Raw genomic sequence first — 18,494 nt, 5'->3', positions numbered from 1 at the left:
TTTGAATGCACACTCCTTTTCCAAGATCTCCAGAGTTTTCTGGTTTCCCCTTTCACTAATTGGAATCCCCATTTTAAGGGCATTTTCTTGCCAACTTAACAACATGATCTTATCCCTCTCCTCTTGACAATATTGTCTCCATAGTCCAATTAACTCTTTAGCTTTCATACTTTGGCTCTTTTTTTATTTTTTATTTGCCTATTTCTAACCAATGGCAATTTTTGCTACTTGGCAAAGTTATTTAAAAGTTTTTAACAGTGTTCTTTTAAAACTTAAAATGTTTGAAAATTCAAATTGAATTACTGCAAACTGCAAGCTTAGTTCTGACCTTGACTCAGAACTGAATTTATGATTTGCTTAACACAAACTTGTATAACTTTTACAACTTAATTAATTCTTTATCTTAATAATTTTTCTTTTAACAAGTTTTTCTTACATTAACAAAAATGTTGGCTGCTATCAATGAGGGAGCAGTTAGCAGATGCAGTCAACTGTCATCTCCAGATTTACTCTTTTTAAAATGGTGTCAGTGAGTTTCTTTAAGTTTCTATTAATTCACAAATAAAATTAAATAAACATTATTTCAAGTAATTCAAATTTAAGATTCTGGCAATTTCAATCAATTGCTTGCTAAAATAATTAACTTTTATCAAAGAGGTGGAGAAATCCACTGGTTTCCTTTAATTAATTCAAAACGTAACTTTGCTGGAGTTTCACTGACTCGAAAGAAAGGTATCCGATTACACCACAGGCTGCTGCTGTTATCTCAAGGCCTGTGTGAGAAGCACTGTCTGTAGTCTTTAACTTTGGCTGCTGTTAACCCTTTGAGAGACTTCTGCTTTAACTAACATGCAGCATCCAGTTCTATGGATGTTCTTTGTTTTGAAATTTATCCAAACAATTCCCCATAATCTCTAACTAGTCCTCAAGATTGCGATTCTCGCCAGTACAGTCCAAGAATACAATTTTAGCTTAATCAACTATAGTTTTAAAAACACTCGTGGAACTGAACCATCCTTCCGATGTCCCATCAGTTCATCAAAAACACTTGTAGAACTGAACCATCTTTTCGATGTCCCATCAGTTCCACAATTAACCCAAAACTGAACGATCAATTATGATATCCCGTCAGTTTAATTTTCTAATCCCCAGACTGACCTTTGATTTCGTCGAGATGATCTTTCCGTACCAGACCAATCAGACCATGAGAAGAGGGGAAAACCAATGTGGGTCATTTTCCAGCTACACACATTGTGGGCCCGTTTCCACTTTCCTTGTCCAACATCAGTCTAATTCTGATTTCGCAGCTGGCCGGTGACCGTCTGGAGAAATCCCAGGTTTCGGCACCAAATGACAATATTAATTTCTTTACCCGTCAGTCTGGCCTCAATAAAACTCAAGATGGATTTGTAGGCATAGTATTATTTATTTCTAACCAACTTGCAAGTCTGACTCGCTTCACAAAGACCCAGAACACAAGCTGCCTCCTGTGGTCTCCCGAACCGAGTGCTATTGGAGACAAAGGAATCTCTACAAATACATTCGAATGGCATCAAGTTTCACATACAAGATTCCCATAGGCCACCCTATACACCTCCTGACCTGGCCATATACCCTGATTGGCTCACTTCTCATTCCTTAACCCTGGGCCTCTTGTTACCCAGCATCCTTTTCCCATCCTCCACCAGACACCCCTCCCCCTTCCTTGCTATGCTTTCTGAAATCCTTTGTCTGTGAACTCACTACTATTAGACTGATCACATCCACATTACTGTAACTAATATTTGAACTAATTATTTTATATCACATTCGTTTGTTCAATTCCTCACAGCCACTGGATTTATTGCCCCTTGTCAGTTCACAAACTGACTGTCAGTGCTTGTTTAGCATCCTGGTTTTGTAAGTGCCGACCATCAGCAACATGGGGTCATAGAGTTTTACGGCACTGAAATAAACCCTGCGGCCCACCATGCCTGTGCCTGACATCAAGTACCTATCCAAATCCCATTGTCCAGCACTTGGTCCATAGCTTTGTATGCTATGGTGTTTCGAGTGCTCATCTAAATGCTTCTTTAATGTGTGGTGTGGTAGCCATACCCACCACTTGTCCAGCGTTCACACAATACAAGAAAAATCGTACTCGCTGTCTGTAACCCTCCCATAAGGACAGGTGCAGACCAAAGCTTTGGGGCATTTATACAGACACAAACGGCTTAAGAGTCAAACATGTCTATTTATTGAACAATGGTTTTAATATCTTGTAATAAAATATTAACGTCCATTTGTAAATGGTTTTTCTCCCTCACAGAAGCCAAATTATTACTTCACGTACAATCAAGAATTTCTGTCAGCAACAGTGGCTCGTGTGGATGTGGATATTGATAAAAAGAGAGCAAAGGAAAGATTAAAATCAGCTTGGCTAACCTCTGATGGATTCAGATATCCAGGATTCAAGAGCAGCCTAGATGCCAATGAACATCCAAAGAAACCTGATGACGCACGGATACACGACCTTAGAAAGGTGCCATTCATGTTTCAATCTTTCAATTTCAGTGTTGAAGTAACTTGGTAATTGAAATGAACATTTGCAAAGTGTGAATTATCTATAATGTCAACTCCTAACATTTCAAAAAAGGTAGAACCAGTAAATTATTTGTTCTACAGGACACACGAGAATAAAATCACCCAAGAACAATTTATTATTCTAAAGATGAATAGCATTAATGTTCAGTGAATTAGAAAGGTATCTTTGAGATTTGAGGGAAATAGTAAAGGTGAACAAAACAATTAATTTTTCCCTTGGTTTTCCATTACCATGGTTTACATTCTGAATAGGAATTAAAGTAATTTATTTGGTCCTCAAAAGAATTTGATACATGATTGATATATCACAAATGTGGAATATATAGGGCGCGATTCAGTGGACTTCAATGGACTCGCAAATTGGGGCACCATCTTGGAAGGCTGCCTCAATTTTTCTCTCCCCCCGCCCTCACCCCCAACCTTGGGGAGGCCATGAGAACCCCTCCTCATCCCCAACCTTGGCGAGGCAACGGCAAACCCCCCCCCCCCACGACCCAATCCCCGGAAGTGCCAATTTCCAGAGTGCCCAGGTGCCAGAGGGAGAGCCAGGATGTCACCCTGCCCTGTCCCCAGACCAACCAGGGGTCTCCAATAGCCTGGGTGATACCTCCCCCCCCCCAACCTCCTCACCTCCCCAGGTGCTGTTACACCTGGTCCACGTTTGTGTGGAGTGGGCCAGTACTGAATAGTGCCCTGGCGATGTCTCCCAGGCATGGCCATTGAGTTACAGAGGTACCGGATGAATCTGGCAAATGTATTTTAAAATGAGCCTGCTGATCTGGACCACGCCCAGTGAGGGCGAGATCCAGAATGTGACGTCTCGTGAGATTCTGTTGAATCTTGCAAGACGTTTCGAGTGTTGCAAGTTGGGCGCGATGAGGTCGCTGAATTGTGGCCATAATGTATTCCATAAAATAAATCATTTCCTATATACTTCAACCACTTGTGTTAGAACACAATTTTTTACATGGACATGGAAGGAATACGATTAAAATCCAGCACCTTTGAGACGTATAAAGTGAAGAAGGATCTAGGTAGGTGGATAGGAAGAACCTAATTCTGTAAACAGAGAGGTGAATAGCCAAGGGCATAGATTTAAAGTAAAATAATTAAAGGAGAAGAAGTTGAGGGGAGTGGAGTAATTTTTTCCACCCGGGTGCGCTGGGAGTCTAAAACGCACTGCCTGAAAATATATCTTAAAAAAACACTTGGTTATGCACTTGTAGTACTAGAACCTACAGGGCTACAGACCAAAAGCTGGAAGGAGGGATTAAACTGAATAGCTCTTCGTCATCCAGCACGGACACAATGGGCTGAATAGCTTTCTCTCTGTGAAGCTTTCTGTTTCTAAATTAAGGTTAAAAAGGAAACTAAGGAAAAACATAGGAGGATGCATTAAGACAATACAGGTTAAAGGAATAGCTAAACAGCTGTCAAATGTAGATCTGCTCAGCTACTTGTTTAGTTCAAAACTGTTTAATTCAATTTATCAGATAATAATTCAACTTTGTTGCACTCATTCCCACTTTGCTTCGAATCATAGAACAGTTACAGTACAGGAGGCCACTTGGGCCATTTTGTCTGTGCTGGCCCTCTAAAAGAGCAATTCACCCAGGGCCATTTCCTTGCCTTTTCTGGGTACCTCTGAAAATATTTGCTTTTCTGATAATGATCCAACTCCGTTTTGAAAGCCGCAGTTGGCCCTGCCTGCAACATTCTCGAATGGTGCATTCTAGAGCCTAACCACTCACTGTGTGAAGAAGATTTTACTCAGCTTGCCATTGCTTCCTTACCAATCACCTTCTGGTTCTCGGTCCATCCACCAACAAGAACAGTTTCTCCCCACCTACTCTGTCCAGACCCCACGTGGTTTTGAACACCTCTTATCAAATCTCCTCTCAATCTTCTCCAAGGAGATGAATCCCAACTTCTCCTATCATTCTACATACTGAAGCTCTTAATCCCTGGAACCGCTCTTGTGAATCTTTTCTGCACCCTCTCTTGTACTTTCACATCATTCCTAAAGTGTGGTGCCCAGAACTGGACCCAGAACCAGTCATTTATACAGGTTTACGTAACTTCCTTGTTGTACTTTATGCCTATACAAGGGAAAAGCCCAAAGGGAGTAATATCAGATGGGAAGACGTAGTCACAAAAAAGCCGAAAATATGCATGTGTCCATTGGCAAAAAATATATGTTTAAGAGATCAAAAAGGAATGTTTATTCATGGAAGATTTAAGGGGTAAATATTGAAAGATTATTTCCATTGGCCGGTGAATCGGTAATAAATCGAAGCCAGGATTAATACTTCGGGTATAAAGGGAATAATTTGGAAGGCCATTTTTGAAGCAGGATTATTTTTAATATGGAATACGTGATAACAAGATTTACCTATAGTCCCGTAAATCATGGCACCTAGCGAGGAAATTAGATAAACACTTGAAGAACAAAGACACTACAGGTAGCAGTGGTGGCGAGCTAACATAGGCACACAGACCATATGGCTTCCTTCTGAAAAAGAAACATTTCTGCTATTCTGTGACACAGATGTAACTGTGGTATTCCATCATTACAGTATGCAATAATACCAAACAAGTAATCATAGAATTTACAATTTACAATGAATTTACAATGAAGTAAGTTCATTGTAACATACAGCAGACTGCTCAAAACATTTATTTGACACCCAATAGAATTTATACAACTGCCCTTTAAATGAATAGAACAACATTTTCTTGTCAAGGTAAATCCAAATAACCAGTACATCCACATGCACTCTTTCAATGCACGCTCTTCAATTACCATGCACCAATTAATGATGCAAGTACCGTGTACTCCGAAGCTACATAGAGGAGATTTGATAAGAGGTGTTCAAAATCCTGAGGTATCTGGACACAGTCGATAGGGAGAAACTGCTGCCATTGTTAGAAGGATGGAGAACCGGAAGGCAGAGATGGAAGGTAATTGGCAAAGGAAGAAACATGAGAAAACAACTTTTTTGTGCAGTGAGTGATTAGGATCAGGAGTGTACTGGTAGAGAGAGTGGCGAAAACAGGGTCAAATGAGGCTTTCAAAAGGGAATTGGATGATTAAGCAAAAAGGAAAGGTTTACATGGCGATGGGGAAGAGGCAGGCAAGTGGCACCAAGTGAATTGCTCCTCCAGACGACCAGCACAGACATTGCCATGACAGATAATAGGAGAGCAACAGGTGGTTCCTGATTTGCACGGGCGTTCGGGCATTACTAAAGTTCATCAGCGCTTTTTTTAATAGGTCATCTCTTGCAAGTTCTCACTAGACCTTTAGGATCTACAGCAGCCTAAACTCTCTGGAGGCGGCCAAAGAAACCACATTTAAAAGAAAAGCATTTACCTTAATGTTCAGACAAGAGGAACAGGAATGCTTCTTCTATCTTCACATTAACACTGTGAGTTCCTATCCGCCTGCACTCAACCTCTACTCTGGACTTAGCCTACAGGACAGTTTGGAATCAGAAATCCAAATGGCCTGGATGAGTGTGCTGCATTAGAATGCCCAATTGATGCCTGAATCTCACCGGATTTACTCCAATGAAATCTGAGGATGATTTCAGCCTATCCTTGGTCATCATTCTGGCGCACAAATCCAGTCCGCCATTTCATAACTCATTTGCACATTGACTGCTTCGCTTTGTATGCTTTTTGTTACTGTTGATGGTGTGAATACTGGTTTTCCTCTAGGCTTGGAAGGAACATATTCTGTATGCTAATGTGTACACACCAGTCCTACCACGTGACAGATGGAAATGGAATGAGAGGAATAAAGATTTTGACTTATACAAGAAGATAAAGTATTCACCACCACCAGTCAGTATTCATTTGGCAGGTATGTGCTTTGGTGATTAGTAAAAACGGACCTCATTGTCGAGTTTGTAAAGTATGATACGGAGGGTGTGATTCTCCCAAAAGGGAACAAAGTCCCCTAGCAAGTGCATTTGGCCGCATGTTTCCCGGCACTCGCAGTGCTGAGAAACACATGGCTAACTCGTGTTGAATAAAGAGCCTGAACAGGGAATGCGTGGCCGAGGCTGCACATAGCCCCGTTTTGCACAGTGGGGTGCTCCTCGCCAGAACTCCCCATTTTAGCAAGAGGTCCTCAAACCACTCCCCGCCCTCCCTTCCGCACCACCCAACACCCAACCCAGCTCGATCGCATGCATGAGATTGCGTTGAATCTAGCAAGGCATTGAGTCGCGTAGATCCTGGGAGCAGGGTCTCCCGACTTTCAACTGGCACACTGTGCTGCGGCGAGCTGCTTTTCCAACACAGCGTGGCCGTTGGATCGTGCCTGGAATATTTATTAACTCTCAAGAAAAACAAAAGGAATATAGGAAGAATAGTAGTGCTGAAACCACATGTATGGAAATGTGATACTCATATTTTCTTTTGAAACAACATTGAAATTAATATGAAGGATTCTACTGTACAAATGCTTAACATTTCAGCTTATTTGGTACAAATTATATTTTAAATGTAGTAATGCGTCTGCAAAATTAGCCATTGTTGTTGGCTGTCCCTCAATGCAATCAGAATCACGGGTTTCTGGCATGGGGTCTTCAAGTGACTGAACAGGCCAATTCCCGACCTGCAGATCTTGGGAGCACATAGGACAAGGCTTTCTAGGAGGTAGTGGGATCCGAAGTGCAGGATTTGCTTCCTTTTCTTCTCTGTTGCCGCTCTATAAGGCATGTGGATACAAACATGTGATGCGGTTTGATGGACAAGTTGTCACCATTTTGAACAATTGGTAGTCATTAATGTCAATGTTACCACACTTCAAGGGGACCTTCAGATCGCCTTTGTAACATTTTCTTTGTTCTCCCCTGGGACATTAGGCATTTGTAAGTTGAGAAAAAAAGGGCCTGGTGGGGAATTGGTTATCAGACATCGTGACTTGGTGTCCATCAAAGTTGATTTTGCAGGACTTTTGCTTGAATGCTTGTAGAGCTGGCTTCAAAAAGGACAGCAGAGCTTTTTGATGGTCCTTGCATTGATTCTGGAGGATACAGCAGAGGTATTGCTGATGGAATTTCTCAAGCACTCTTATGGGCTGCCTATGCACAGTCCAGGTCTCATTGCAGAACACAAGTCTGGTGATGACAACTGCTCTGTGTACTACGGCATTTATTGACTTGCAGGGGTCTTTGTTGTCAAACATTCAAGGGCAGTTTGTAGAAGGCGGAGGAGAAGCAGTTGATGCAGCATTGGATCTCCTCATCAACAATGGCACTTTGAGAGAAGTGGCTGCCAAAGTATGGGAAGTTCTCAACATGTGGCAGTCTCTCCTTCAACATATACCAGAGGTGGAATATTTGACTGACTAGGTCCGAGTTGTTATATGGGTTTTGTTTGGCAACATTCAAGAACAGGCAAAGTTCCTTGTATGCAGAATATGATCATGAAGAAGTTTCGTGGACATCTTTATCTAGACCCAACTATCTTCAGCTGCTTCATCAATGACCTTCCATCATAAGGGGTGGTGCACCATTCATCACTCCTCAGATACTGAAGCAGTCCATGACCTGCACAATATCCAGCTAGGCATGGCTAGTGGTAAGTAACATTTGCTTCAAACAAATTAGTGCCAGACAATGACGATCTCCAACCAGAGAGAATCTAACCATAGCCCTTGACATCCAATGGCATTACCATCACTGAATCCCGCACTATCAACATTTTGGGGTGTTACCGTTGACCAGAAACTGATCTGAACTAGCCTTACAAATACTGTAGCTACAAGGGAAGGTCAAAGGCTAGGAATCCTGCAGTGAGTAACTCATCTCCCTACTATCTACAATGTACAATTCAGGAGTGATGGAATCATAGAATTTACAGTCCAGAAGGAGGCCATTCAGCTCATCGAGTCCACACCTGCCCTTGGAAAGAGCATACTAGTCAAGCCCATACGGCCACCCTATCCCCGTAACCCCATCTAACCTTTTGGACACTAAGGGGCAATCTAGCATGGCCAATCCACCTAACCTACACATCTTTGGACTGTGGGAGGAAACTGGAGCACCCGGAGGAAACTCACACAGACACGGGGAGAAAGTGCAAACTCCACAGTCACCCGAGGCCGGAATTGAACCAGGGACACTGGACCTGTGAGGTAGCAGTGCTAACCACTGTGCCACCGCACCTGCCTGGATGAGTGCAGCTCCAACAACACTTAAGAAGCTTGACACCATCCAGGACAAAGCCTACTTGAATGGAACCCTATCCACATTCGCTCCCTCCACCACCAATGCATAGCAACAGTAGAGTGCGCCACATGTAAAATGCATTACAGGAAGTCAGCAAGACTCCCTAGACAGCACATTCCAAACCCATGACCACTCCATCTAGAAGGACAAGAATAGCAGAAGTCTCCTTCCAAGCCACTCACCATCCTGACTTTGAAATATATCGCAGTTCCTTCACAGTCGCTGGGTTAAAATTCTGGAATTCTTCCCTAACAGCTCTGTCGGTGTGTCTACACCACATGAACTGCAACAGTTCAAGGCAGCAGCTCACATCACCACCTTTTCAAGGGCAATTAGCGATGGACAAGAAATGCTGGCCGAGCCAGTGATGCCCACATCCCATAAATTAAAAAAATCTCTGAAACACATTTTTGCGAAATTAGTGGAAGGGGAATTTCAGACAAATAGATGACATGACATGTTTCTGCACAACTGATCCACAGCTTTTTTTCAAAGCTAATGGGGTAGATTTTCTGTTTGCCACCTAGTGTCTGGGTTAATGACCAAATGAACCACCTTCTTGCTATTTCCATTTATTATAGAACATAGGGCAGCATGGTAGCACAGTGGATAGCATTGTGGCTTCACAGCGCCAGGGTCCCAGGTTCAATTCCTCGCTGGGCCACTGTCTGTGTGGAGTCTGCACGTTCTCCCCGTGTCTGCGTGGGTTTCCTCCGGGTGCTCCGGTTTCCTCCCACAGTCCAAAGACGTGCAGGTTAGGTGGATTGGCCATGCTAAATTGCCCTTAATGTCCAAAAAGGTTAGGAGGGATTATTGGGTTATGGGGATAAGGTGGAAGTGAGGGCTTAAGTGGGTCGGTGCAGACTCGATGGGCCGAATGGCCTCCTTCTGCACTGTATGTTCTATGTTCTATGTTCTAACAGGGGTAGGTTATTCAGCTGCTTGAACCTCTTATGCTGATCTGTATCCCGACTCCACAGCCTGCCATGATTTCATATCCTTTAATACCCTTGACCAAAAAAAAATCAATCTGACTCCAATTTAAAATTATTAATTAACCTAGTATTTACTGCTTTCTACAGGAGAGCTGACAGCATTGTTTGAATGATTTCCTAACTTTTCTCCTGAATGCCCTGGCTCTGATTTTAAGTACCCTGTTGGTCTGGACTCCTGGAAAAATACTTTGCTAACCATCCTTTTCCCTGAGTTATTGGCCAAATTTGACTCTAAAGTTTCCATGTTACTGTTGCTAGGGTTGCAGATTTGGAAATTTACTTGGCACTTACTAAGATCAAAAATCTTGATGTGACTACAGTTATTAAAATATCACACACTAAGAGCATTAAATGTTTCTTTTGACCATTAAAATGACAGGTATTTACAGAAAAATCACATTGGCTCTTTTAAATTTACTGGAACCTCAACTCATCTAACACTGAACTATTGTATAGCTTTTGCAGCAAAATGTAGCCATGCCAATGTAAATCATCTAATGAATTGTTGTTTAAGGAAAATTATAGCTGAAGAATGTCATAAAAGAATTGAAATATACTGAAAGTGTACCAAAATCCAAATTGTTCTCCATAAGGAGTCTTCTCGTGCCAGATGATACTGTAACTCTCTGAAGAGTAATGCATTAAGCAGAATCAAACCTTAGCATTTAAACCATCTAAGTGCAGTTTCTTTCTCTGGGTTGTGTGGTTCTTTATTTTGGTCTACCTTTTAATGAGTTCTTCCTAATCTTGCAAATCTAACTATCTCCCATTCCACGATGTGTGTAAACTATTATTTGGCTTTATGGGGTGGCACGGTGGAGCAGTGGTTAGCACTGCTGCATCACGGCGCCGAGGACCCGGGTTCGATCCCGGCCCCGGTTCACTATCCATGTGGAGTTTGCACATTCTCCCCGTGCCTACGTGGGTCTCATCCCCACAACCCAAAGATGGGCAGTGTAGGTGGATTGGCAATTTAGCCCCTTAATTGGAAAAAAATAATTGGGTATTCTAAATTTATTTTAAAAATTAATTAAAAAAAATATATTTGGCTTTCTGCCTTTCCCAAGAGATGACGTGTATAGTCATGGGACAGAAGTATCCAATTGTGGAAGACATCATGATGCTATGGGACATCCTAGATGGAACAGCTGTCTTTTCCTGTCTGACATTTTTATATGTAATCGCAATTTAAACTATACATGGGATCTTGCTTTTCAGGTGCCACTTTAAGAGCTGAACAACTTGAAACTATTTACAAAAGTTTTGAGGATTGGCGCTCAAAACTTATAGCAGACAACACCCAGGATAAATGTTGTCCACGCCATACAGATTTTGGGTTACGGACTACTGAGCCAGATTCATGCACACAGCTAGACAAGCCTGGGAGAGCCACCCTCAAGCAGCCCGTAAGTTTTCAAAAGGTACTGTACATACAGTTTAATATATAGTACACAATTTTTTGAAGGATCTCCCTAAGTTTTGATTTCCTTTCAAGTCATTACAGAGTACATGCTCACCAAATTCCTGACATTTATATCTCACAACCTAGAGGTGGTCAACTCAGCCTCCCGTGGTAATAAATAGACACGGTGATGTTGTAGTGTTTCCCAAGTCAAACACCATTATTTTGTTCAAGCTCTTTCCACAAAATGAAAAAATGCCGTCCATAAATATATGTGGATTTAGTAATGCATGCTGACAAACATCAGTTCCTGAAATTGACCATTGAGAAAATTTACATCAAATTATAAAAGGTGGAAAACAGAGAAAGGTCATTCGGGTTGCTCCCTTTGCTAGATCAATCCAAAACTTAATTACATTGCACTGCTCTCTTTCTGTAGCCCATACCACCTTCTTAAATATTTGTCCCATTTTTCCCCAAAAGGTTACAGTGATCTCCACGTCAACTATTAATTAATTGTACCGACTTAAAGCAAGTTAATTGAGGAAAGAAAATTTGCATTATCTGACAACTCTTCAATTTGGAAAAAAAGGCTTGATTCATTCCTTTTTAAAAATTCATTCATGGGATATGGGCGTCGTTGGCTGAGCCAGCATTTAATGCCCATTGCTAATTACCCTTGAAGTGGACGTCCCCCAAGGCCTAGGCTGCTCTTCCCTTTGAGAGAGAGCTGACTGGTGGTAATTTAATCTGAGGGTCACTACACCTCAGGTGAGGTTGAGAAGGTGGAGCCTTCATGAATAACCTCAGCCAGTACGAGAATTGAACCCACACTGCTGGTGTCGCTCCGCTTCACAAATCATCCAACTGAGCTAACTGACCACCTTCAATTGAGTGGCTTCTGGGCTATTTAACTGTCAACCACAGTGATGTGGTTCTGGAGTCACATGTAGGCCAGACCAGGTGAGGATGGCAAATTTCCTTCCCTAAAGAATATTAGTGAACCAGTTGGGCTCTTTTGATGATGGTTTCATGGTCAACATTAGGCTTTTAATTCCAGATTTTCTATTGGATTCAAATTTTGCCATCTGCCATGGTGGGATTCGAACCTGGTTCCCTGGAACATTACACTGGATCCCCCTCAATTTATCAATGTGAGCAAGAGGGTCAAATAATTTTAAATTGGTTAGAGTGATTCCTGGTGGAAAGGAAGAGTTAGCACCTGTGGTCAATGAAGATACAAGCCTTAGTTCAGTGGTAACACTCTTGTCTTTGAATCATAAAGTTGCAAGTCCCAGCTTATCTCCAGGGTTTGAATATAGGCTGGCACTTCAATGCAGCACTGAAGGAGTGTTACATTAATGGCACAGAATTGTAAACGGTCACAACACAGAATGAGACTAACAAAGCTCCAACTCGTCTCTCGGATGGATGCAAAAGATTTCATGGCACTTTTTGAAGATAAGAGCAGAGATCTCCTGGTGTCATTATCAACTATCTGTGCCACTGAAACATAATTTGGTCATTCTTCTTTGTCGACCTTGCTATTTGTAAATTGACTGCTGTGTTTCCCTATTTTACAGTAAGAGCTTCCTTCCTTTTATCCAGATATTCTTAGAGATGGATGATAGCAGCCTTTTGTCCCATATTTGTCCTATTTTGGTTCACCCTCTAGACTATCCAATGCTCCTCAAGGCATCAAATTATTATTTCTCTTCTTAAAAATATCCACAATTTTTTCCATGCTGATGTATTTACGAATTTATCCCACGTTCTGACATCAGCCCTAAATTTGTCTTTTACTAATTTGATCCTAAACCACTTGTACTATTTAAGTAATTTCTTGAATCTAACTTTTTCATATGCTTAGTATTTCCTTTCTCTTTATCAGTATGATCAATTCTTTAAATCTGGTATTACTCATCTCAGCTTTCGTTTTACTGATTTGGGATGTGGGCTTCGCTGGCTCGGCCAGCATTTATTGCCCATCCCCAATTGGCACTGAGCTGCTGCCTTGTACCACTGCAGTTTCTGTGGTGTAGATATACCCACAATGCTGTTAAGGAGGGTGTTCTGGGATTTAGTCCCAGCGACTGCTGCTTTCAGCTTCTCTATACTGAGGATTTGCCTCAAGACTGTTCTCTGAAAAGCCTTTAGGGCTTTACTGGGGCAGTACTAATGGTGTGGCTTGACGTGATACAATTTGATTGATTTCCTCTAGAGTTTTGTCTACATAGTCCAATTAGTTTGCCGATGTTTGTATTCCTATGTGGACTCCTTTACATTTGTATTAGCCACTGTTCCACGTCACAGTTTTGTTTAGTTTTACAGGTTGGGAGCTGCCTCCTCAGAATCAATTGCCTCACTCAGATGGCAGTGCGTTTCTGAATCCAATTTGTTGATATCAATTTGAAATAAGTGTAAAAACAATTCCTAAGATGCTCCATTAAACCACAGCACAACTCTTCTAACAAGTGCACCTTTCTGTCTTCAGCACTCTTGTTCATTTGCAAATTTAACTTCCGAATTCTGCCTCGAGGAGCCTTTTGTGCATTACTTTGCCAAGTCTTTTTTGGAAGTCTTCGTATTTTATTGTGGTAGTTTTTTGTAGTTTATTGGAGATTGTATTTCCTCAAAAGAAAGTAGAGACTGTTAAGTCAAGTCTGCGCAACTTTATCTGGAATTGGTGGAAAATTAATGAATCTTTAGTTACCTGTGTCTGCTTTGTCATACTTTTTTCAAAAATGTACTACAATCTATCTGGAAACTATCCGTGTTCATTCAGCTCTCGCATGATGATCACGATGGTCTCATAAATCTCTTCTGTCTTAGTACGCTGGGATGAATAGCATCCATCCCGGGGATCGACTAATATTGATCCCTTTGAGCCCAATTTCAATTCCAAATAATTTATATTGTAGTTGGGTTAATGCAATTTAGAATGCATACAGCTCTTGCCTTTGCTAGAAATATCCGGAACAAATAATCATTTGGTTTAATAACTATCTTGCGCCTATCCACTTCACGAGGACCTTTGATAGGGGTTATCAGTTCTCCCCTGACTGTAATTACAGAGTTGAAAGCATTTCTTAGTTACATTTTACATTTGCAGCTGAATAGTTTACTTGACCTATTTGTCTGCTTCATATTGTTGCTTGTCCCTATATTCATCACAGTAACCTTTTTCACATTTCTGCCTTCAAATTTATTTTGCTTTTCCTCATTTTGCTTCAGAAAACTTGCCAGTCCATTGAGAATAAAATTCTTGACTTGCACTGTTAATTGTTCCTATCTATATTTATCTTGCAGGCTGAGTCCTTATCCTGCACAAAGTGTTGAGCACAGTCCTTCCATCCAATTTGCATAAACTTGAACAGTTTATGTTAAAACATGTTAAATGCTAGATCAGTGTTTTTCAAGTTTTTTTTCATGGGACCTCATTCTTCTAACCCACCGAACCGGCTGCTTACCTTCAATGCAAAAAAGGAGAGCCTGCTTGGCCCTCATGATCTCACTCCAATCAGGTTCACAGGAGAGGGCAATGCACATATCAGGTGCAGACTTCATTCAGCCTTCTTCATCTTTGTGAGAATGGAAAATCCAACCTTGTAGATGTAGGGCAATAGCAACAAAATGCTTGTTTTACTCAGCACTAGATATTGCTGGAAGATGCTACTCCAGAACGCTGACAGCCTCATGAGCTTTTGCCTAGTTTTTAATGTGCTGTCACAGGCAAGGTACAGCAGCATAGTCTTTTCATTTGTAGTCCGCTGTAAGTTGGGTGAATTGGACATTCTGAATTCTCTCTCTCTGTACCCGAACAGGCGCCGGAGTGTGTGGCGACGAGGGAATTTTCACAGTAACTTTGTTGCAGGGTTAATGTGAGCCTACTTGTGACAATAATAAAGATTATCATTAAGTTATGGCGGACTCTGTGGTCGCAACGCAAATGGAATTTTTCACCCACCACTTTTCTTTCAGAATCTGAAACTTCTCTTCTAATTTGCCAGTACTTCCCTGCGTAAGACACATTGGCTTAGCATCCTTATTTGCACGGGCACAATTGACAAAACCATACCTCAACAAATCATCTTTATACTGTGTTTTCCCTGAATTAAGGTTTTTCTTTGTAAGCTGTTCACCAGAGGCCCTGGAGTTTTGTACAGAGCTAACCTAGCACTGCTTCTTGGGCTCTCCTGAGCAGCTCTTTCCAGCAGATGCAAGATCCTGGCTAGTAGGTAGACAGTCTTTTGTGTCCCTGGCCATCTCTTTCTTGTAAGAAAATGATTCATCTTCACAGTCCTCTTGCCTTGCTTGCTAACAGCTAGAAAATTGAAGCTCTCCTCTGTGATTTGGCACCAAAAGCACTTACATACAGAGGGCTTGATGTCAAGTGTACGCACAGGTCGCTTGACCTGCTCGCTGCTGCTTATGGCCAGAAAAATGCACACACAGCCTCCTTTCCTTCTCATTTAAATGGCCGCAGCGATTGCATTTCTTGATAAAAATGCCGGTAGTGGCCGTTGGGCATTTTGCATATCAGGACCACCATGGGAACGCTGTCACTAATTGCTCCACAATCCTCCCGACACCCACCCACGTCTCGACCTATACTTTGAAAAACCCTCTCTTAGACTATTTAGAACACAACCATTTTATGATCGATGACCCTGAAGGGTGCAATGATTTCTATCTGCTGTTTGTTAATTGGGTCACTCATCATTACCAAGCCAAGATACATATCACCTTTCATGGCTTTTTAAATTTGCTTAGCAAGACAATAAAAATGCATTGAATTTGGCAAATCAGGTTCATCTACTTGAGTGTTTCCACATATAATACTGTTAAAACACAGCTAAAATACTGTTCTATTTTCACAGCATATTTCACTTTTAATTGTTGTCAGATATTTTCCTTCTGATGCTGGAGGGTGGGTAACATATTTCTAATGTTACGAGACTTCCGGGTGCGGCGATGACCAGCTGAGTCGCACGTTTCGGCAGCTCCCGGTGAAACGGACTTTTGGGCTCTTGATAGGAGCCCCAACGGCAATTTTGACGGCTAAAAACACTGTGTGGTAAACCAGAAGGGAATCCCCCCTGGATACGGATGGAAAAAGGAGGAGAAAGTGGCCGGATTGCAGTGGATCCTTTAGAACAGCAGCAAGGAAGGCAAGCAAAAACCAAGATGGCGTCGGAAGGTGGCAGTTTAACATGGGGCCCTGAACAACAAGAGTTCTTGAAATGCTGTGTGGAAGAGATCAAAAAGGAAATGAAGAAAGAGCTGTTGGCCCCGATACTACAGGCGATCGAAGGGCTAAAGGAGGAACAAAAGACCCATGAGCGGGAGCTTCGGGTCGTGAAGGCAAAGGCAGCCGAGAATGAGGACGACATACAGGGCCTGGTGGTGAAGACGGAGACGCAGGAGGCACATCAGAAACGATGTGTGGAAAGGTTGGAGGCACTGGAAAACAACGCAAGGAGGAACAACCTGAGGATTCTTGGTCTTCCTGAAGGTGTGGAGGGAGCGGACGTCGGGGCATATGTGAGCACGATGCTGCACTCGTTAATAGGAGCGGAGGCCCCGGCGGGTCCGTTGGAGGTGGAGGGAGCATACCGAGTGATGGCGCGAGGACCGAGAGCAGGAGAAATTCCCAGAGCCATAGTGGTGAGATTCCTCCGTTTTAAGGATAGAGAAATGGTCCTTAGATGGGCGAAGAAAACTCGGAGCAGTAAATGGGAGAACGCGGTGATCCGCGTTTATCAAGACTGGAGTGCGGAGGTGGCGAGAAGGAGGGCGAGCTTTAATCGGGCCAAGGCGGTGCTTCATAAAAAGAAGATAAAATTTGGAATGCTGCAACCGGCAAGACTGTGGGTCACATATCGAGGGAGGCACCACTACTTTGAGACGGCGGATGAAGCATGGACTTTTATTGTGGAAGAAAAATTGGAATGAGTGGGTTATTAAAAAGAACGTTTGAACAAAGTGGTGGGGCGAATGTGGGGGGCAAAGAGGGGGGTTAAAAAGGGGGGAAAGAGGAGTTTTATGTACTAATCCTGCGATGTGGTAACTTTTCTTTCTCCCACAGGTGGTGATGGGGGGAGAAGGGGAGGTGGAGGAGATGGGGCGTTGGCCATTGGGGGCGGGGCCAAGGGAGAAGCGCGGGCTTGGTTCCCGCGCTATGATAATCATGGCGGGAATAGAGAAGCAGGAAGGAGGGGGCGTCGCACGGTGCGAGCCGAGGTCACTGGGGGAAGCCGAGGTCGGCCAGAGTTTGCTGACTTCTGGGAGCAACATGGGGGGAGTAATTACGCTAGCGGGGGATCTAGCGGGGGGGGGTGGGAGGGGGGAATTACTGGGTTGCTGCTGCTGGGGAGAGGGGGGAGCTGGTATGGGGGAGGATGGGCAGGGGGGCACCGCCTGGGGGAGATACAGCTGCGTGGGAACCGGGTGAGGAGCTGGAAAAAGGTGATGGCTAATCGACAAGGGGGGGGTTCCTACAAGAGTAGGAAGCCCCCCAACTCGGCTGATCACGTGGAACGTGAGAGGGCTGAACGGGCCGATAAAGAGGGCACGGGTACTCGCACACCTTAAGAAACTTAAGGCAGATGTGGTTATGTTACAGGAAACGCACCTGAAACTGATTGACCAGGTTAGGCTACGCAAAGAATGGGTGGGGCAGGTGTTCCATTCGGGGCTAGATGCGAAAAACAGGGGGGTGGCTATATTAGTGGGGAAGCGGGTAATGTTCGAGGCAAAGACTGTAGTGGCGGATAACGGGGGCAGATACGTGATGGTGAGTGGCAAACTACAGGGGGAGACGGTGGTTTTGGTAAACGTATATGCCCCGAACTGGGATGATGCCAATTTTATGAGGCGGATGCTAGGACGCATTCCGGACCTAGAGATGGGAAAGCTGATAATGGGGGGAGATTTTAATACGGTGTTGGAACCAGGGCTGGATAGGTCGAAGTCCAGGACTGGAAGGAGGCCGGCAGCAGCCAAGGTACTTAAAGATTTTATGGAGCAGATGGGAGGTGTAGACCCGTGGAGATTTAGCAGACCTAGGAGTAAGGAGTTCTCGTTTTTCTCCTATGTCCATAAAGTCTACTCGCGAATAGACTTTTTTGTGCTGGGTAGGGCATTGATCCCGAAGGTGAGGGGAACGGAGTATACGGCTATAGCCATTTCGGATCACGCTCCACACTGGGTGGACTTGGAGATAGGGGAGGAAACAGGAGGGCACCCACCCTGGAGAATGGACATGGGACT

General features: G+C 43.1%; 1 protein-coding gene across 3 annotated transcripts in view; it reads left to right on the top strand.

Annotated features, from left to right (window-relative positions):
• Nucleotides 1–18,494, top strand: part of cfap92 (cilia and flagella associated protein 92 (putative)) — a 185,710-nt gene that overhangs the window by 159,601 nt on the left and 7,615 nt on the right. For 2 of the 3 annotated variants that reach the window (XM_072472553.1, XM_072472551.1), the window contains exons 14-16: nucleotides 2,309–2,521; nucleotides 6,304–6,448; nucleotides 11,039–11,241. In XM_072472553.1, coding sequence (XP_072328654.1) covers nucleotides 2,309–2,521; nucleotides 6,304–6,448; nucleotides 11,039–11,241 — 561 coding nt within the window. The remainder of the gene's footprint in view (nucleotides 1–2,308; nucleotides 2,522–6,303; nucleotides 6,449–11,038; nucleotides 11,242–18,494) is intronic. The other variant, XM_072472552.1, reaches the window with a different exon arrangement.

Source organism: Scyliorhinus torazame, chromosome 13, assembly GCF_047496885.1.
Source record: "Scyliorhinus torazame isolate Kashiwa2021f chromosome 13, sScyTor2.1, whole genome shotgun sequence".
In the NCBI taxonomy this organism is placed as follows: Eukaryota; Metazoa; Chordata; class Chondrichthyes; order Carcharhiniformes; family Scyliorhinidae; genus Scyliorhinus; species Scyliorhinus torazame.
The sequence above is the reverse complement of the archived record's forward strand: the minus strand, read 5'-3'. Positions and strand labels throughout refer to the sequence as shown.